At 41.0% G+C, this 22,968-nt stretch overlaps 1 protein-coding gene and 1 pseudogene across 1 annotated transcript; both read left to right on the forward strand.

Annotated features, from left to right (window-relative positions):
- Window positions 1-859: 859 nt before the first annotated feature.
- Window positions 860-18,592, forward strand: LOC141668901 (putative potassium transporter 11; annotated as a pseudogene).
- On the forward strand, window positions 18,509-19,288 carry LOC141665176 (potassium transporter 11-like). Its single transcript, XM_074471157.1, has 2 exons — window positions 18,509-18,525; window positions 18,583-19,288. The coding sequence occupies exons 1-2, from the start codon at window positions 18,509-18,511 to the stop codon at window positions 19,286-19,288; spliced, it is 723 nt and encodes a 240-aa protein (XP_074327258.1).
- The last annotated feature ends 3,680 nt before the right edge of the window (window positions 19,289-22,968 follow it).

The raw sequence follows: 22,968 nt of genomic DNA on the forward strand, positions 1-22,968 counted from the left end.
TAAGATTTTTTATTGCTATATGTTCTGATGTGTCAAAAAAAACTTTTAAATCAGTATTTTTAATTAAAATTACACAATTGTAATTTAATAATACTTGGATTTTATGAGTTTTTTTGGGGGAAAGGTACGTTTTATGAGATTAATTGTTCCAGGAATTCAATATGTACAATTTGTTAGCAACTTAATTAAATTTGTGGAATAAAAAACTAAACTTTAAAAGTAATTCTACTAGAAGTATAAATTTTAATTAGAAAGTTATTTATCTACTTCCCTCTCACTATTTGCGATAATAATACCTTTATTACATACCAATAACTATTCTCAACTTGAATGTTATACAACAAAATTATATTTTTTAAATTGTATTGTAAAGGAAGTCCTAGGTTGAACACGTGTTGGAACAATATGTATGGATGTTAAATTTTACTAGTAGAAATAAACGTAAAAAATTCGACATCTTATAAAGGAAAAAAATACTATGTTATCCAGTAATATCGGGCAAGGAACAAGCTTGTGGCTTGAAATTAAATTTAAATAATCCGCCCACATTCTCTCTTCTCGAAAAGAAATTAGTTACAAATGCAAAATGCAAACTTTGTCATCTCTGAAATGACTAGAAAATGCTTTGATCATTTTGGTTACACTGTTCTGTTTCTTTTGGTTATTTTACCTTCTCACTCATTAAATTTCTTCTGCTATTAAAATTTGGGTTTGTATTTCTTTTAGAAACAAAATTTACCCCGCGTTGAGTTGAAACTCGAATTTCAACCTCTTGTGAGTTTATAATATAGCGTCTAATTTTTTATAATATAGCGTCTAATTTACGATTAAGATTTGGGGTTTTGATGTATATGTTTTATTTTGCTTGTAGTAATATGATAATTACAAGATTTTTATTGGTGAGAAATATTAGGTTTCTGAGTTTTGAGGTCATATTATGGAAAGTGGGAAATGGTGAGGGGAGTATGTGGGCCCTGGACCAGAAACTTGATCAGCCCATGGATGAGGAGGCTGGAGGACTTGAACACATGTACAGAGAAACAGTATGTTGTTCTCTTGCTCTTTCTTGTTCAAAGTATATATATTTGACATTCTTGTTGATTTTCTTGTAAATTTTCTCTGTTTCAAATAATTAGTTAATACATATACAGATTGATAGTACATATAGCTCCCGGGAGGATTACTTCTAGGCTTTCAACTCTATACAGCTCCCGGGAGGACTCCTCCTAGGCTCCTAACCCCATATAGCTCCTGGGAAGGCTACTCCTAGGCTTCTAGCTCCACACGGCTCCTGGAAGGAGTAGTCCCGCACGCTAACACTCCTAACCAGCTCAGTCCCGCAAGCCTAACCTTGGTAAATCCTAGCACGTGAGACATTGGCCCAAGCACAGGATGGGGATAACTGTCACACATCAATCATGAGAATAATCAGGGCACGTGTCAGAGGATCCTCGGAACATTCCTCAACCAGTCCCGCGCTGACACGTTTAAAGCATCCACTCCAGCCAGGTGTCCTCCGCTCCCAGAACCAATGACTATGATCTAAAGGTACCAACCCCAAAACCCTACCCTTGGGCTATAAATAGCCCAAGAAGGTGAGGTTTTGGGGTTAATCATTCTTTCACACTCATATACACACTCAGCCACCTTACATTCATATTCATCTTCGTCTTCCCAAAAATCTAGTTCTTACTCTCACGCCGGAGGCGCCGCGGGACTCCAACCCCCCTTCCGGTGTTGTTTTGTAGGAACCCAACCACAGCTACACCTCTACAGCGGCGAAGGATCCAGGACGGCGTCGAAGGAGCAGCCCCGCCACCAGGAGTTATCATTTGGCGCTAGAAGGAGGGCTCTCCATCCTTGGGTCTCGGTGCCCCTGGATTCACATTCATCAACAAACTCTTCAAAGAGTCCATTTATTCAAACTTGTAAGAACCCAAGCAACCAACCTCTTCCATAAACATGAATGTTGTTTATTTCAGCCACGTTTGTGTGTGCTCGTTGGGCCCGTTTTGTTGATTTAAGCCACATTTGTGTGAGCTATCGTTAGTTTTAATCGTTTTTGCTCTAGTTTGAATATGGTATTTGTGTTATGCTACATCGTTGAGTAGTCCCAGAAAATTGTTTAAACTGCTCCCAGGAAGCTATTTGTTAGTGTTTGTTGTTATTCTGGTTAGTTTCTGCAAATTTCGTAAAGCAACCTTAGAACGATATTCTCTGTAGCATATTGTTGTTATTTGTTGGTATTGTTGAGAAATGGCAGGTAAAAATACATCTGGGAGACCATCTGCTAGTGCTCAAGTCCAGGAGCCGGACCACTCCCAGGCTCTCGACCCGGGAGCCGAGAGAGAAACATTCCAGGAGCAGCCACTTCACACTCCTGTAGTGGAGATAATTGTAAACACCAGGGATGCCAGGACCCTCATAGAGCTCAATCAGTACAAGTACACCAACGTCCCAGTAGTCGAAGAGCACATGGCTAACCTTACAAGTGATGAACTAGCAGAAGCAATCAGACTATACAGACAGGAGCAGACCCGGCTCCATGAAGAAGCCGAACTCGAGGAGGAACCGGAGGAGTCCGGGGACTCCCAGCAATCGAAGAGATCCGTGTTTGACTGAATTGGAGCCAAAGGGAAGAAAATCAAAAAAGATCAAAGCAAGAAAGAAGTAGAAGTCGCTAAGCAGAGAAAGCTGGAAGAAGTCCGGGAGCAAATCAGGAAAGAAGAAGAAGCAAAGCTTGAGCTTAAGATCCAAAAGAGAATGCAGCTAGAAGAAGAAAAGCTATTGGCCAAGTCTAGGAGCAAAAGAACCCGGAGAGATCCTACTCCGGAGCTGATTTTTGATGACGAAGAAGAAGAGAGGCAGAAGGACCTAAAAGATATGATCTATGAATTGCAGAGAAAGATGGACAGAGACTCAGGAGTAGAGGTCGGAGAAACATTAACTCCATTCAGCCACTCCCTGGAAGCTATCCCCCGGTAGCGGAACTTGAAGCATTACAACTTCGACTCCTTCGATGGACTAGGAGACCCGGAGGAGCACTTGAACTACTTTGAGCAGATAGCGCAGATATATTACTACAATGACTTAACGAAATCAAGGTTCTTCGCTTCAACTCTTAAGGGGGGGCCCAGAGATGGTTCAGCAGAATCCCCTCCCGCAGCATCCACTCTTGGAAGGAATTTCGAGCCTCCTTCCTTCGGAGATTTCGGGCAAACAAAATGCACGAAATGCACATGTGTCACCTGGAGACAATCCGGCAGCATGACAATGAGTCCCTCTCTGCATACATGCACCGGTTCCAAGAAGCAATCAATAAAGTTTCAAGTTTGGATGAGAGGGAAGCTTTAAGCATTTTCAGGAGAAACCTGGACCCAGAGCACAATGAGAGATATATAGTGGAGCTAATCAATAAGGAGCCGCAAAGTCTGGCAGCAATTTATTCCATGGCTGCCAGATTCATTAAGGAAACAGATGTCCTCCAGGCAATGAGGATGACCCGGAATGGGGGGTCCAGGAGCAAAAACACTGATGACCGACCGAAAGGGGGTTACCATCAGGATAAGAAATTCAAGCAAAGCAACCAAGGTCAAGAAAGACAAACTACTCTGGTTTTCCAGAGACTTGGTCCTAAGAAGGAGTCAAGCAGTGACCCAGGACCCGCGAAGCAACCCCGGGAGCCAAAGCAGGAGCCGGACTGGACTCCTCTCAACATGACCCGGGAGGAAATCTTGAAAGAGGTAAAAGACAAGCCTTTCTATTATCCTCCTAAACCAATGCAAACTCCTCCGAAAAACAGGCCTTATAATAGGCAGTGTGATTACCACGAGACCCATGACCACAAGACAGAGAATTGCTTATCACTCAAGTAATTCATTGAGGATCAAGTGAAAAAGGGGAACATGAACAAGTACTTAGTTCGGGACAACAACAGAGGGGAAGCACAGAAGAGAGGAAAGAATGTAGTCAATATTGTCCTAGGTGGATCCTACTCCCCACCCCGGAGCCCGGACTTCGGCGAAGAAGTGCTCTCAATCCAATCACTCCCAGACCTGGTGATATCCTTCAGCAGCAAGGACTACGAAGGAGTCAACCCTCATCACAATGCAGCTTTGGTTGTCACTCTAGACATCTTTGATAATGAAGTAAGAAGAATGCTCATAGATAATGGCTCATCGATAAATATTCTCTTTAAGCACACAGTGGATAGAATGCAGTTAGGGAGCGTCCGCTCAAATGAATATCGGGAGGACCCACTCTATGGCTTCGGCCACAATTTAGTCCCAATCTAAGGAACTTTATGTCTGCCAGTCATTTTTGGATCTGCTCCTAACCAAGTGACTCATGTCATCAAATTTTATGTGATCAATGCTCCTTCTTCATTCAACGGAATCATTGGCAGATCAGCTCTAACCATGATGCAAGCAATAACTTCAATCTCCCATCTCAAGATCATATTCTCAACCCCGACCGGAGTCGGGGAGATTAAAGGAGATTATGGAGTTGCTGAAACATGCTACAACCAGGGGTTAGTTATGGCAGAAACCCATCAAGATAACAAGAGGAAGGCTACGATCCTTCGCAAGCAACAAAGCATGAAGAAGCACCGACCCCGGACAAGGGAAGAAGCAAACAAAATAAGTCCAGAGGAACTGGAAAGCAACCAAGTCATGGTAGTAGACAAGGCAAATCAAGTCCCAGAACAAGCTAGTCATACCATGCAAGCAACCAAAGAACCTGAACAAGAAAACTTCTATCTAAAAAAGAACTCTGAAGCCCGAATTCATCAAATGGTTTCAAACAAAGAACAAGCAAAAATTGAAGCCGCGGTTGAAACAGAAGAAGTCCAGGTAGATGAAAGCAATTCTAGCAAAAAAGTGAAAGTTGGGTCAGGACTCGAGGAGTTCTTCAAGGAGAAATTAATGTCCTTGCTCCGGGAGTACAAAGATGTTTTTTCCTGGAGTCCAAGGGACATGCCAGGACTACATGAGTCCATAGAAATGCACAGCTTGGATGTCAACCCCAACAGAAAACCAGTAAAACAGAAGAGAAGAAACTTTGCTCCGGAGAGGCAAAGAGCCATTGACGAAGAAGTAGAAAAGCTACTCAAAGCAGGAATCATCAAAGAAATCAAATATCCGGAGTGGCTAGCTAATGTGGTCATGGTTAAGAAGTCCAACGACAAATGGAGAATGTGTGTGGACTACACTGATCTGAATGACGCATGCCCGAAGGACCCGTATCCTCTCCCAAATATTGATCAACTGATAGATGCCACCTCCGGACACATCATGCTTAGTTTTATGGACGCCTTCTCCGGATACAACCAGATAAGGATGAACCCAAAGGACATCCCCAAAACAGTATTCATAACTCACAGAGCAGTCTACGCTTATGTGATGCTACCCTTCGGGCTTACCAGCGCAGGATCCACTTACCAAAGAGCCATGAACAAGATATTCAAGTCCCAGATTGGGAGAAACTTGGAATGCTATATCGATGACATGATTTCAAAATCAACAACTGTACTAGGGCATGTGGAAGATCTGAAGGAGTGCTTTGACAACCTAAGGAAGAACCAACTAAAGCTGAATCCGGAGAAATGCACCTTCGGAGTAGGAGCAGGCAAATTCTTAGGATTCATGATCAGCAATAGAGGCATATAAGCCAATTCAGAGAAAATAAAAGCAATCTAAGAGATGAAAGCTCCCAGGACCTAAAAAGATGTGCAGAAGCTAGCAGGATCCCTAGCAGCACTCAGGAGATTTGTGTCAAAACTAGCAGAGAAGTGCCTACCATTCTTTGATTTACTCAAATGAGCAACGAACAAGAAAGAGATGAACTGGAATCCGGAGTGCCAAAAAGCATTCGAGGAAATTAAGTCCTACCTCTCTCAGCCACCAGTCCTAACTAAAGCTCAGCCATGAGAGCCTCTCTACTTATACTTGTCAGCAGGAGCACAAGCCATAGGAGCTGCCCTAATCAGGGAGGAGAATGGAACACAGCAACCAGTCTACTACGTAAGCCAAGTGCTAAAAGATGCAGAAACAAGATATCCAAGATTGGAGAAGTTTGCCTTTACCTTAGTCATAACTTCAAGAAAACTCAGACATTACTTTCAAGGGAGAGAAATCAGAGTAGTGACAAATCAACCACTAAGGAAAATAATTCACAAGCCAGTTGTCTCGGGAAGACTTGTCAATTGGGATGTGGAGTTGAGCCAGTTTAATCTAAGCTTCATTCCCAGGAATGCAATCAAAGCTCAAGCGCTTGCAGATTTCATAATCGAATGCAACTTCCCAGAAGAAGATCCGGAACCAATGGACATGGATCAGGACCCAAAAAAGGATACAAGTCCGGGAGCCTGGACCTTAAAAGTAGATGGTTCTTCAACAAGCGAGAGGTCAGGAGCCGGACTCATACTCAAGAGTCCAAAAGGATTCAAGATCCAGACAGCTATATCTTTCAGCTTCTCAGCAATAAACAATCAAGCAGAATATGAGGCATTGATCGCAGGACTAAAGCTCTCCCGGACTCTAAGGGTCCAGGACTTAAAAATCTACAGCGACTCCCAGATAGTGGTCAAGCAAACAAATGGAGAATACATAGCAAAGGACCCTACTCTGGCGAAGTACCAAGCACTGGTTTAGAGCTACTTAGCTTCAATACCAAGCCACTAAGTCCTTCAGATATGCCGAGAAGAAAATGAAGAAGCAAACATCCTATCCAAATTAGTCTGGAACTCATCAGATCTGGACTGCTCAATCTACTTCGAAGAACTCCACAAATCATCCATTGAATCCGGAGAGATCTTGGAGATAGAAAGCAGTCAAAATTGGATGAACCCCTTAATAAATTACTTGGACAAAGGGGAGCTCCCGAAGACAACGGAAAAGCTCAAAGATTAAAATCAAAGGCAGCCAAGTTCTTCCTCCAAGAAGGAATACTTTACCGCAGGACCTTCTCATCTCTTATCCTGAAATGTATTGGTCCAGAAGAAGCAAAGTACTGTTTGGCAGAAGTGCATGAAGGGATATGCGGAGACCACATATCTGCAAAGGCCCTAGCTCATAAGATTATAAGACAAGGCTACTACTGGCCAACTATTCATCAGGATGCAATAGAATTCGTCAAGAAGTGCAAGGAATGCCAACTTTTCAGCCCCCGGATCAGCCCAGTCCTACCATCCTCAGTCCTGTCACCTATCCCCTTCGCTGTTTGGGGTATTGACATTATGGGACCCTTCCACCGGGCCAAAGGAGACCTCAGGTACCTACTAGTCTCTATTGATTACATGATAAAATGGGTTGAAGCAAAAGCAATGAGGATAATCAATCAACAAGACTGCATAAAGTTTATGGACAACATTTTGATGAGGTTCGGGATACTGCGAGTCCTAGTATCAGACAATGGGCCCCAATTTATTGGATCAGAATTCGAGTCCTACCTCCAGGAGCGCGGGATCAAGCACAAAAAATCATCAGTGGCATATCCCCAAGGAAATGGCCAAGTAGAAGTAACTAACAGAATCCTGTTCCGAGGTATCGAGAAAAGACTCAAAGAAAGCAAAAGCAAATGGCCAGAAGAACTATCAAGTGTACTTTGGTCCTACAGGACAAGCCCAAGGACAAGCACCGGAGATACTCCATTCAAACTAGCTTATGGAACAGAAGCAATATTTCCTATTAAAGTGGGCTCTCCTTCCCACATAGCAATAAACTTTGAAGAAGAAGCAAATGAAGAAGGACTCAGAACAAACATGGAGCTAATTGATGAGGTCTGGAACCAAGCTATAGAAAGGATGGAAAAATACAAGGAGAAAACAAGAGAGCACTTCAGTAAGAAGTCAAGAGTCAAAAACTTCCAAGTTGGAGACTTAGTTCTTCGAGACACTGAAGCATCAGATACCACAAATACTGGAAAGCTAATGCCCAAATGGGAAGGACCATACAAGATCAAAGAAGTCCTCATGCCAGGAACCTACAAGCTCCTGAACATGGATGACTCAGAAGTCCCAAACACTTGGCATGGACTAAGGCTAAGAAAATTCTACCAGTAGGAGAACAAACAAAGCAACCAAAAATCTTGTACCCAATATGGCAAGAAACCAATTTGATTATCCTTTTATTTTGTATGAATCATTAATGAAAAGCTTTTCCCCTTTACATACTTTTCAAAACTAACCACTAGTCCGGACAAGCTATTAGTCAGGACTAGAGCAACCATTTTTACTTAGAATTAATTTTCTAACTAAAAGCCACCACTAGTCCGGACAAACTATTAGTCAGGACTAGAGCAACCATTTTTACTTAGAATTAATTTTCTAACTAAAAGCCACCACTAGTCCGGACAAGCTATTAGTCAGGACTAGAGCAACCATTTTTTACTTAGAATTAATTTTCTAACTAAAAGCCACCACTAGTCCGGACAAGCTATTAGTCAGGACCAGAGTAACCATTTTTACTTAGAATTAATTTTTTAACTAAAAGCCACCACTAGTCCGGACAAGCTATTAGTCAGGACCAGAGCAACCATTCTTACTGAGAATTAATTTTCTAACTAAAAGCCACCACTAGTCCGGACAAGCTATTAGTCAGGACTAGAGCAACCATTCTTACTGAGAATTAATGTTCTAACTAAAAGCCACCACTAGTCCGGACAAGCTATTAGTCAGGACTAGAGCAACCATTTTTTACTTAAAATTAGTTTTCTAACTAAAAGCCACCACTAGTCCGGACAAGCTATTAGTCAGGACTAGAGCAACCATTTTTACTTAGAATTAATTTTCTAACTAAAAGCCACCACTAGTCCGGACAAGCTATTAGTCAGGACTAGAGCAACCATTTTTTACTTAGAATTAATTTTCTAACTAAAAGTCACTACTCGTTCGGACAAGCAATTAGTCAGGACTAGACCAACCATTTTTACTTGGAAAAATATTCTAAGGCAAAAATAAACTACAAAAAACAAAGCAAAATAATAGCAAACATTAAAAAATTACCGGACTTGAATAAGCCTGGACCAAAGTACGAATATTACAGATTTCAAAGTTATCAAACTTCTTCAAGAAATATAAAAATTACAAATTCATGACTCCGGATAGGGGTGGCAATACGGACCTAAACCCATTTAACCAACCCAAACCCATCCACTTTTCAGGGTTATGGGTCAATGTAAAATCACATTTTTAAAATGGGTGTGGGCTGGGTTTGATATCACACATTTCTTACTTGGATTGGTTCAGAAACTGTGATAACCATATTACCCATATTTTATAAACCGTGATACAGTCATTCGAAATGTATTAGCAGATGCACAGTGAAGTTCGCCGTCGTTTCTACGCGAATGAACAACAATGGGGTCTGGGATGATGACAGTCGAGTTGACTCAGTCAAACTTGTACATAAAAACAATAAAGACATATATTTGATTCGTTCCAAACAAAGATCAACGATTATATTGATCATTTTGATTCAATCCAAACTTAAAAGTGAGATTGTATTGATCTATTATACCATTTTGTACCATTTCAAATCATGTTTTTTTGAGATTATTTCAAATCATGTTAAACATGTTAGTTAATCTAATTTTTTTTCTTTTTGAATAAATTATATATTCTTTGATTAACATAATTTTGCTACTTGAAAGGTAATCTTAACGAAGTCTAATGATAATAATAAGATTGTAATTGTAATAATATCAAAAGATTCACACTTTATACTACTGTATATTATTTAGTTTAAAAAATATATTTTGTCCAATAAGTTCATTTTAAACTATATAGGAAATTTTTAAGATCAAACTAAGAAAATTAGAAAAAAAACAATATTTCTAAAACTTAATTAAAAATATGGTTGACCTGTATTTCGACCCGAAACCATTATAACCCGAACCAAATTTAACCTATATTTTAACTAAATATGGGTCAAATTTGGGTTTGGGTCGAAAACCAAACTATATCCAAATTTATGGACCCAAAATTTACCCATATCCATTTTATGCCACCCCTAACTCCGGAGCATTAGGAGGCAGGAAACTGGGACAGGGCCCGTCGAACGGCTCCGGATCCCCTAGCCCAAGCTCAAAATCCTCCTTTGCCTTGATGAATTCAGTAACGAAGCTGTCCCAACTGGCCTCCGGATCAGTCTTGATGTGCCTTTCTGCAACCAACCAACAACGAACTATCTTCGGAGCACCAGCATTAGCAAGAGCCTTGTCGTACTCTTCGGATCTCTTAAACTCCGCAATGACTTCAGACTCCGGACGCACAACAGACATCTGCCTCCGGAGCTCAGCCAACTCAGATTTTAGATCAGAAGCTTCTTTTTCAGATTTCTCAGCTCGGATCCTTACATCATCAAGCTGCTGGTTCAGCCCGGAGAGAGAATTGTCCTTAACAATGAACTGGTCCTGGAGCCTGCTAATTTTAGAGTCCTTATCAGCAATGGCAGACCGAGAATTTTTCAGCTCATTGTAGGCCAGAGAAGCTTATCCGGCCATATACCCACCCAGCTGCAAAAAACAGGAAAACTTAGAAAAATATTCTAAGGCAAACAAAAACAAGAAACAAGAACAAGAAGAAAACATACCTGACCCTAGAGCCGGGAACACTCCTTCATAGTTGCATCGACTCCGGACTGATTCATCCTCCTCCAATCAGCTTGAGTAGGAATTACAGCCATGAAACGAGTAACTTTCTCCTTTAGCCCCGGACCACTCGCATCCAGATTCTCATCATCAACATTCTTCCCTTTACCAGCCCCGTACCCGGAACCAGCTTCAAAGTTTTCGGCCCGGGGAGGCTTACTTCTAAGGGTGCGAAGCCTCTTCCTCCTCCTTCCAGAATCACCACCCGGAGCTTCGCCTATAGGACCAAGGTCTTCAAGATTAGCAAACTCATCACCCATTTCAACCTCAGCATCTAGCTCCGGACCAGGATGATTCACATCAACTTCAGGTTCTGGTCTCGGAACCGCATTACTCTAGGATCCCTCCTCCACAGAGGCGTTAGATCCGGACCCAGCACCAGCAGTCTTCTTGGGCAACTTGAAAGCCTTGCCAAGACCTTTCAATGTATCACTGTATGCAGAAGACGACATGTCCGAATTGTAGTGTGGCAAACCTACAAGAAACAAAGCAAAAACACAAGTCAAAACCAATAAATAACCAAGGCAGATGAAAATAGATGATAAATATATGAGAGGTCCGGACAGGAAGGAAACTACTTACAGCCTAGTCTATGCATAATTCTATGATTCATAAAAGTGTCTCGGGTCATTTGGAAACCCAGAGATTCACAAAACGCAAACATTAATCGGATAGCTTCACCCTGGAGTACATCCCTTCGGAAGCGAGTCCGGACTCCTTCTGAAGCAATATGGGGAAGATAGTACAGGTCTAAGCCCCGGAGCATGATCAACTCTCCATTTCAATACTTCAGCGAAGATTGCTGGATAACAGGCCTGTAGAAGCCACCATAGCCGCACTCCGGAGCCCGGAACCGAAGTTCATATAGAGGGAACTGACTGGACCGGACCAGATGAAAAATATGATGCCATAACTTGAACGTGGGTTCCACCTTGAACTGATTGCAAGTAGCAATGAACCAGGTCATCCACTTTATACCATTAGGGGTTATCTGCATCGGAGAGACCTTATACACATATTTACACAGATGCTTCAGGAACAAATGCCAATGAGGATTCCATCCGTACCGGAGATGCTCCAGCCACACCGGAACAAACCCATCAGCCGGCCTATGATGAGCCCTCTCGTCCGGAGTCGGCCACCTCCACTCGATCCGGGGGTCCAACTAAAAAGCAGCCCGGACCGCAGAATCCTGAGCGGCGTGATCTAGGGCAGCGTACTCATCCTTGAGCTCATAGTGCTCCTTAGCCACTATGCTATTAGCAAACTTCCTATCAAACGCTTCCCTATCGTAAGGTCCCGGACCAGCATTTTGCTGCCTAGCATATCTGGACCTAATGCTCCTATAATAAAAGCTATCTTCTATCTCCTCACTCTTACTAACAAAGTACCCCAGATTCTCCACCCACAGACCCTCCGGACTACAAGGTACCTTTCTGGAAGAAATCTTAGCAACTGAAAGCTTCGTTATGGCCTCAGAGTCCGAAGTGGAAGCCCTCTTCCCCATCCCAGCTCTTTCAGAATCAGCAGAAGATTCGAGATCCGAACCAGATGGCCCCGGATAGAAAGTTATGTAAGCTTTGGCACGCGCCTTAGTCCGGACCATAAACCTAAAACAAGTGATAAAGGTTAGTCTAAAAACCCTACAGTTTATTTATCTTGAAAGCTACATGGTCCGGACTACCCTATGCTCAATTTTATTACAAGTCAAAAGCAAATAGTCCGGACTGCAAAAACCTAAAGCTAGAACCCCGCTCCGGACTCAAACCTAGCCTTCACCTCGAACCCAAAGTCCAAAACAGCACAAAAAACACCAAACTACAATTTTATAAAACAAAATAACTAGTCCGGACAAGTTATCCAAGTCCGGACCCAAGCAAAAAACCCTAATCCCAGAAACACGATTCGATAAAATCAAAACACCAAAATATGCCAAAAAATATATACATACAGATATACACAAGAACATTCAACCAAAACGAACACAATAACACAAGCACAAAGAAACAAACCACTGGAACAGAAAACTCAAAGAATAAAACAAAGAAGCAAAAAAGGGACTTACGAAGATATAAAATATGGAGTGATTGGGGACGACCAAGAAACAACAACGAACCATCACGAACTCTCCTATAACAAACGGCGGCGACGGCAAGAGCAACAAAGAATAAGACTCAGAGAAAACAGAGAAAGCGAAGAGAGAAGTTGAAGAAAGGTAAAAAATAAAGAAAGAGGGCAGGGCCTCCTTTTATAGAGGCAGTGAAAAACTGAGCAGCCACGCCACGTGGCACGATCCTAGCCGCCCATCATGAGCGGTCATTATTGAAGAGTCATTATTACAGCACGTCTTTTGAAAAAAGACAACTGTAACAATTCAAATAATTGGGGGGAAATTCCCCATAAACGTTTCGAATTCCAAGTCCGGACTTCTTCGAACTCATCGCAATCCGGACTGGGGGGTAAGAAAACCTCAACTCTTGCGAAAGACAACCACTTTAGTCCTGATTCGCCGAACTCAGCACAATCCGAACTGGGGGCAAGAAAAGCTCAACTCCTGCGAAAGACAACCACTTTAGTCCTGATTCGCCGAACTCATTGCAATCCGGACTGGGGGGCAAGAAAACCTCAACTCTTGTGAAAGATAACCACTTTAGTCCTGATTCGCCGAACTCAGTGCAATCCGGACTTCGGGGCAAGAAAACCTCAACTCCTTCCAAAGACAACAACCTTAGTCCTGATTCGCCGAACTCAGAGCAATCCGGACCGGGGGGCAAGAAAAGCCCAACTCCTGTGAAAGACAACCACTTTAGTCCTGATTCGCCGAACTCAGCGCAATTCGAACTAGGGGGCAAGAAAAGCTCAACCAACCACCTTAGTCCTGATTCGCCGAACTCAGCGCAATCCGGACAGGGGGGCAAGAAAAGCTCAACTCCTGCAAAAGACAACCACCTTAGTCCTGATCCGCCGAATTCAGAGCAATCCAGACTGGGGGGTAAGAAAAGCTCAACTCTTGCTACAGACAACCACCTTAGTCCTGATTCGCCGAACTCAGCGCAATCCGGACTGGGGGGGCAAGAAAACTCAAATTCTACTAACAAGACAATCAAAAGCTCATGTTCTACAAACAAACCCAAATTCACTCCCCCATCCAGAAAATCTGCATAAGGGAGTGGGGGGCACATGATAGTACATATAGCTCCTGGGAGGACTACTCCTAGGTTTTCAACTCTATACAGCTCCTCGGAGGACTACTCCTAGGCTCCTAACCCCATATAGCTCCTGGGAAGGCTACTCCTAGGCTCCTAGCTCCACACGGAAGACTGGAAGGAGTAGTCCCGCACGCTACCACTCCTAACCAGCTCAGTCCCGCAAGCCTAACCTTGGTTAATCCCAGCACGTGAGACATTGGCCGATGCACATAATGGGGACAACTGTCACACATCAATCATGGGAATAATCAGGGCACGTGTCAGAGGATCCTCAGAACATTCCTTAACCAGTCCCGCGCTGACACGTATAAAGCATCCACTCCAGCCAGGTGTCCTCCGCTCCCAGAACTAATGGCTATGATCTAAAGGTACCAACCCCAAAACCCTACCCTTGGGCTATAAATAGCCCAAGAAGGTGAGGTTTTGGGGTTAATCATTCTTTCACACTCATATACACACTCAGCCACCTTACATTCATATTCATCTTCGTCTTCCCAAAAAGCTAGTTCTTACTCTCACGCCGGAGGCGCCGCGGGACTCCAACCCCCATTCCGGTGTTGTTTTGTAGGAACTCAACCACAGCTACACCTCTACAGCGGCGAAGGATCCAGGATGGCGTCGAAGGAGCAGCCCCGCCACCAGGAGTTATCACCAACAACTGTTTCATTCGGACTCTTTGACAATTTTAGCTTGATAATAAGTATTTCATTCAGACTCTTGAACCTTTGAAATGCTCTACTTGCTTCCCTCTTCCCATATTGGTCGAGTTTTAAAATCTTATTACAGGCAATATTTGGGTAATCACTGCCTGATTTTTATGAACGTAAAAGATTATCAACTGTATGATTTTATTGAACTATGATTAAATTGAAAAAAAATATAAATGTAACTTTATCAACTTCCGATGACAACAGGTGAAGTGTATTTACCAATAGTTTATATGTTTGTAACATCATCTATAGTATGTTTTGAATTTGATAGCCATAACTAGCATACATCAGCACTGAAGGTATCTAGTTAACTGTTATATGACGATTCAACTTTAAAACCATGATTTTATGATACGAATTTGTTTCCTGCAGAAATTATCAGCATTACTGCTTTTGCGACTTGCATTTCAGAGTCTTGGAGTGGTGTATGGAGATTAAGGAACTTCGCCTTTATATGTATTTTATAATACCTCCCCACATGGAATTAGTGACACAGAAGATATTCTTGGAGCCCTATCTTTAATTATATATTCCCTCACGCTTATCCCACTCCTGAAATATGTTTTCGTAGTGTGCAGGGCAAATGATAGCGGTCAAGGTTAGCAGATATCAGTGTATGCTTTATTATAAAATAATTTCAGTATGTGTATCTCGGTGTATTCTGTGCATAACTTCACATCATAGGACACAGACACAACAATGTGTTTCCACTTCAAATTCTTTTCCATATGGATTTTGATTTCCTGCAAATTATGGACCTGTGATTTGATCTTTGTTAATAGAATGACTGAATGACTTTTAACCACTTCATTGAACTCCAGACCTAAAATTAGGTATTAAACACATTAGCTGAAGAACAGGACGATGCCGAGATATGCATATGTTCTAAAATATCAGAAATTGATATTTGATTGGATACTAATGCATCTATAGCTACTACTTCATCATAAATATGGAGGGATTCATAGCCTAGAATGTATATTCTTTACAAGTTTTAAACAGTAAAATAAAATTTCTGAATATTCCATAGTTCAAAAGTATGAAACTGAATGAGCGTAATCTTTTTATATTTTCAAGACTTGTCAAACTTAGCTTCTTTATTTGCAGGCTGAACCTTTGCACTTTACTCAACCTAGCTTCTTTATTTGCAGGAGGAACCTTTGCGCTTTACTCACTACTATGTCGACATGCAAATGTAAGCACAATGCCTAATCAACACCGGACTGATGAGAAGTTGACAACTTATAGTCGCAGCACTTTTCATGAAAACTCACATGCGGCGAAAACAAAAAGATGGTTGGAAGCATATGCATTCAGAAAGAATATGCTTCTTCTAGTTGTCCTTGTTGGCACTTGCATGGTTATAGGTGACGGGATTCTCACTCCAGCTATATCTTGTACAGTATGTCAAAGAGGGTAGCACCTCCTGTTTTAGTTAGATAGGTAAATGGTTAGTTATTGTTAATTATAAAATTGCCGTTTATTTAATTTTTTTTATCAAATAGAATGACAGACCGAAAATTAAACCGACAAACTGTAATGTTTCGGCTTTAATAATATATTATAGATGGATGTATTATATAAGGAAATAATTATATAAACTAATGGTGACATAGTGTTTGGAATTGTTATCCCACAAATTTACATATGATATTTTTAAATTTCAATAGTACGCTCTTTGAAATTTATTATAATGGTAATTTAGCTCAGTCTCAGTCCATATACTGGATATGCCAGTTGTGTATAATATTTTTTTTCTGCAGTTCTTTCAGCTACTGGAGGGATCAAGGTGAACCATCCCAGGATGAGTAATGGTACTCCCTCCGTCCCTTAATACGTTTCCCATTTTGACTTTTTACATTGTTGACGATTGACTACTAATTTACATCAAATCTATAAAAGCAAATATAGTCATGAGTGATCTTGTTTGATTCGTATTTATGAATACTTTAATACAGTGAAATTTTTATATTTAATACTACTACAAAATTAAAGATATTAACAATTAAAAGTGTGCATTGGCAAACATGTCTAACACACATGAGAAATGTTTTTAGGGATAGAGGGAGTACTAAACAAAATAGACATCTTATAGAATTGATTGTCCTTTTTCCCATGCATAAGTGTTCTTAAAATAGGGAAAATCTGGGGCATACTTAAATTCGGTCCCCTTTCTGATCAGGTATGGATAAAATAAGCCCATAACTGGTGCAAAACCGAATCATGCGTAAATAAGTCAAAAATGGTTTTATATGACAATGCCCCAGTCAAAGAGAAAAAAGAAGTTTTAACATTAAGATATAGATTGCATAATTTAAGGTTTCTGTGATAGATTTTGGATAAAAATAAATTAATGTCCAACTACTAATGTATGGATTATGAAGCTTAGACCTTAAATGGACACTATAGTTGGCATTTTGTGTTTGTTAGGATTAATTATTTGTTGACTATTTTTTTAAGTCAGGTGTTGACTATTATAACTACATAAACTACATATTATATTATGTCCCATTTTTACACTGGTTAACCATTGAGTAAACTGTTATGCAGTATTTTGATTTAAACCAGTTTCCAATTTTTTCAAAAATGTTGTGAATGAGTATTGGTGAGCAATTCAATTATTTTTTTTATTAAGCCTGGGTTTTTTGATTGCAGATGTGGTCGTAGTTGTGGCAGTTTTCATACTGATTGGTTTGTTTAGCATGCAACACTTTGGGATAGATAAATTTGGGTGGATGTTTGCGCCAATTGTGCTGACTTGGTTTCTTCTGATTGGAGGTATTGGCATATTCAATATTTGCAAATGCAACCGAAGCGTTCTGACCTATATACATAATCATATATCGGTATTTTAAAAGGGGAGGAAGAACTGCTTGGAATTCTCTTGGTGGGATCATGCTGAGCATCATAGGTTTCCTTGGTATTTCTTTTCCCATCCACTATTCACTTTAATTTCTTGAAGTACATTTAATCATGCGAAGAAAAGTGTTTGTTTAAATAATTAAACACACTTGCTAGCACCTACGTCTTGTATTTGAAAAGATTCAAACCCTTGACATCACGTGAAGAATGATGTTTCTGTATCTTCAAAATATATACAGTAACAAAATTGAAGGCCGCTACATGCATTCTGACTGCTGCTCGTTATATTACAGGGACAGAAGCGCTTTTTTCTGACCTTGCTTTCTTTCCACTTACAGCAATACAGTTTGCTTTTACAGTAGTCGTTTTCCCTTGTCTTCTGTTATCCTATTTTGGACAAGCAGCCTACCTCATGAGCAACAAGGAACATGTCTATGATGTATTCTACCGTTCTATTCCAGGTCCAGTCTTGCATTCATTTTCTGTTTCACCATTCTCATTTTGGAAATGTGTGAAATTTTCGAACAAAATTCATGTGTGTCTAGTCTTTTTCAATGTTATGACCATGATTCATATGTTACAGACTTGAGGTTCATTTGACATAATTTTAGTTACCAGTAGATACACGCAAGACACATACTATTTTAATATATTGCCGGTACTAATTAATTGATTTGTGAAAATTTTAACTACATTAAGTCCTTACCTTTATGCAAAACAGACCCAAGATGGAAGTCAAAATTTATGATGTCTAATAAAAATAAACTCTTTATTGCGCAGACATTATATATTGGCCTATGTTTATAGTTGCAACTTTAGCTGCTGTTGTTGCCAGTCAGTCAACAATCTCCGCTACTTTCTCAATTATGAAGCAGGCCCTTGCACTTGGATGTTTCCCCAGGGTAAAAGTTATACATACATCAAAGAACTTCCTAGGGCAGATATACATTCCCGATATCAATTGGATCCTTCTGATACTTTGCATCACTGTTACAGCTGGATTTCAAGTTCAAAGTCAAATTGGCAACGCCTACGGTGAGTATGTCATTTTTTGATTTTTCACCCGGCAGAGTTTACATGGTTTTACTTCAGAGGTTTAGGTTATTTGAGTAAATCTGCGCAGATTTAAGTATTATTTGACAAGTACGTAGATTTGTATACACTGAGTTGGCAAGTGGGGTGCCTCACATTTTTTCACGTATCATTACAAATTTGCCAGCAATCCACTCTGTCGTTGTTTCTGTTGTTGTTTTTGTCTGTGTGAAATACCATCCTGTTTACACAGTCCCGGAAGATGAGAGATCCCTCATAAAACGGATTGGACCCAATAACTTTCACATGTTCCGCTGTGTTGCAAAGTATGGATATAAGGATCCTCACAAGAAGGATGATGAATTTGAGAAAAAACTCTTTGACAACCTATTTTTGTTTGTCCAGCTAGAGTCTATGATGGACGCATGTTCAATATCTGACGAGTATAGCCTATATAATGGGCAGAAAACTCACCAGTCTAGAGGTTTCACCTTAGAAGATGATATAAACTCAACTCTATCTAGCATCAACCAAACAATTTTATCAGTAGACTCTATAATTCCTGTCACAAACACATTGTCACGGCATGCAAGTAGTCAGACCGAGGCCGATGAAATGGAGTTTCTTACTAGATGCAGAGAGGCAGGAGTGGTGCACATACTTGGGAATATAGTAGTGAGAGCTAGGAAGGGTTCTGGAATCCCCAAAAAAATAGCTATTGATTATATTTATGCATTTCTGAGAAAGATATGCAGGGATAATAGTGTAATCCTTAATCTTCCTCAGGACAGTCTGTTAAATGTTGGGCAGATTTTTTATGTATAACTTGTTCAAAAGTACATTAATGAGAATGAATTGTTTACATGAACAAAATGTTGGGCAGCAGGAATACCAATTTTTAATTTAAAAATCTAAAAACAAGCATGGATTAAAGGAACTTAAATTCAAAAAATTTGATAAAAATCCATCGATGCCAACATGATTCATCGAATAATAAAATATGCAAGTATTTTACCTCCTGCCGCAAAAATGCCAAATTTGCTTAGTGTAATTTTCAATGATATTCTAACGGACTAAATTGTAATGTACACGAGGTAATAATTTCGTATGAATGTTTAAAAATTACCAAATTTGAAAATAGTCGGAGAGATTAAATACTGAAGGGGCTTAGTATATTTTTTTTACTTAATATGGTGTTCAGTAAAATCAATAAGTTATATATAACTCAAGTAACATGATCCGACTAATTTGGCTTATATGCCTTACAATTGAGTATCTGTCCTAACAAATCTCGGGGTGAGCGAGAATCGAACGCAGAACCTGAGGCGACAAGAGATTAGTCAAAAGTAATATGATATGATCTTATCTTGTATTTCACAATGTGAGGGTTCAATTCCCTCCAACATATTGGTGGAGGCCCGCAACTATAGGCTCATGTTTCAGGTTGGGCTGAAGTAAAAGATGGTCGGCCCATGCAATGGAGATCCGGAGCGGCCCAGGAAGACGACGAGATCACCTGTCCACAATGTCCACTATCCCCAAAAGGTGGAACGAGCTGAATGTAGTGGGCGGAGATGTTACCTCAATCCGGGGATATATACATGAGGGGAGGTTCATTTTTTACACTGACAATCATCGGTACTCTCTCATATTTTTAATTACCCATTCCTAAAATTGATTAATTTATTCTCACATCAGAGGTGAATCGGGGGATCATCCCTCGCATTCTTCTCTTTGCAGGCTGAAGTCTACTTCTCTGGACGAAGACGAGGTCGACATAAATTAGGTTATAATATTTGGCACCGTTTATGGGAATACAAGATTAAGTTTGAGATTTGAGACAATGACTAACGGAAACGATGAACAGAGGCCTCCAAGATTCACCGATCCAAAACCCAATCACACCTTGCAATCTGTTATTACCCCTTGGAATCTGGAGATGGATTTCGATAAGGAGGCTGAAATAATCCCAACCCTTGAGGAACATGCCATGTTGAGGAAGCTGAGGGCTGAGCGAATGTCGAAGGAGAAGGAAAAATTGAAAGAGGTCGAGGAGGCTGAACAGGCGAAGGCTAGGAAAAGGGAAGCCGACGCGCTGAAACTCAAGGTCATCAAGTTGAGAAGGGAAGAATTGGAACTGAAGGAGAAGGCACTTAGGGTGTCGTTGGAGGAAACTGAAGGAGCGAAGAGTTCTCAAAAGGAGAAGAGGGTCCATGTTGAGGAAGATGAGTCCACAGACTTTGACTCACACCACGGGAGAAGGAGAACGAAGGTCATTTTGACATCAGACTCTGATAGGGAGGAAGACGATGATGTGTCCGACACTAGACTTTTCAGGCTATAAAAGGCCATATTTGGGGACAGAAGGTTCAATAGGGAACCGGTTGTTACCGAGGAGATTGAGGCGTATCGGCCACCCCCAGGAGAAGAGAAACAGTTTTTGAAGATGACAGAGTTCAATGGGAGGGGAGATCCCGAAGACCATTGTGACAAATATGAACTATTAATGACTAGTATGGGTCACAGCCAGATGATGATGTGTAAAATGTTCAAAACGTACTTAAAGGGGGCAACATCAATGTGGTAGAAATCATTTCGGCCACGGTCGATTCACTTCTATGAACAGCTGAAGGGAAAATTCATAAGGCACTACTCACATCTGTGCCGAAGAGAGAAGGACACCGAAACCCTTATCCACTACCGACAAAGGGCAAATGAGTCCCTAGGCGACTACCTAGCCAGGTTCAAGGAGGAAGCAGGAATGGTGACCAATTTGAAAAACCAAAGCTATGGGATACTTGACTACATGACTGGACCCGACCAAAGGTAAGAAACTCTTCTCCTCACTTTATGATTATCCCCCTAAGTCCCTTAATGATATATATGTGAGGTGTGAGAATATCCGAAGAAAGATGGAGATTCTGGAGGGGTATAGAGAGCCCCGAAGAGAGGATCGAAATAGGCAATCCAAACGTTCTAACCATTCTCGAGGGTCCAACAATGACCAAAGGGATGACCGTCGGAACGAAGGGAAAAAGCAGACTGACAAGGGCTTGAAAAGGCGAAGATATAGAGATTCGACTGCGTTCACACCCCTTAACGCGCCGATATCAAAGATTCTTTATAAGATCAAAGGCAAGCCAAAATTCGTTCACCCTGCCAAAATAAAAATGGCCGATCACAAGAAGAATGCAAACAAGTACTGTGACTACCACTAAGATAAATGATATAATACCGATGAATGTTTCCATATCAATAAGTTGATAGAGAGAATGATTAAAGCGGGAGAATTAAACGAATTTGTGAGAGATCTAAGGGACAAACTGGAAAAGACCGACACGAGAAACCCGAGGCCTGAAGAAAGGTATCAGGGAGAGTGAAGACTATTTCGGGAGGCAGCGCCTTTGGTCTGGACAGAAAGAATGCCAGGAAAAGATATGCTCGGCAAGTATACAATTTGTTTCAGTTCAACCCTACCGACAAGCCATGTCCCTCTCCTTCACTGAAGAAGACTACGAGGATGTCATACTGCCTCATGAGGATCCCTTAGTCATCAACCCAAAATTTGGAGAGAACAAGATATGGAAAGTGATGGTCGATGGGGTCAGTTCAGCAAACATACTATTTCATTGGACATACACCAAGATGAACTTGGAAGGACAAGAAATGGAGCCTTGCCGGGAGGCACCGCTCGAAGCCTTCGGCGGACACCACATCCCTTGTGAAGGAACAATCACTCTACCCATTCTTATTGATTAAATATCCCATACTGCTGAAAAACAGGTCAAATTCTATATTGTGAAAGTGGAAAGCCAGTATAATGCACTCCTCGGCCGATCATTTTTGTCTGCCTTCCAAGATGTGGAGTCCGTATCCGACCTGATGCTGAAATTCCCAACGGAAAAGGGGGTAAGAGAGATGAGGGGTGATCAGAAAACAACAAGGATAACTATGCTCGAAGATCTGGACAAAGAAAAAGAGATGAAGACAGTGATTTAAATGGGAAAGAAAGCGTTCGGAAGCCGAACCTAGTGGGAATAAACAATTGCTAAATATTAAGTTGGAGAGATTCGGGGCCGACTTGTCATGCTCCATCGCTGAGCCGGTGACCAAAGTGGAAGATGATGAATTATACGCCAGGTGTTCGGGAAAGATGGTCCGTATAAGTAAAAATATGAAACCTGATGTGAAAGAGAAAGTTATCACAGTAGTAAGATAATACCATGACGTCTTCACATGGGGTCCCGAAGATATGTCAGGGCTCGATCCGAAGACGGCCAAACATTGTCTTAATGTGAAACCCGGGGCTAAGCTTGTCTGACAGAGGAAAAGGACATTTGCCGCAAATTGACAGAAAGTTATCAAAGCCGAAGTGGAGAAGCTATTAGAAGCCAAGTTTATTGAAGAAATTGAGTATCCAGATTGGCTCGCCAATGTAGTGGTGGTAAAGAAAGCAAACAATAAATGGAGGATGTGTGTAGATTATACCGATCTCAACAAAACAT

Source organism: Apium graveolens, chromosome 6 (genome assembly GCF_009905375.1).
Source record: "Apium graveolens cultivar Ventura chromosome 6, ASM990537v1, whole genome shotgun sequence".
In the NCBI taxonomy this organism is placed as follows: domain Eukaryota; kingdom Viridiplantae; phylum Streptophyta; class Magnoliopsida; order Apiales; family Apiaceae; genus Apium; species Apium graveolens.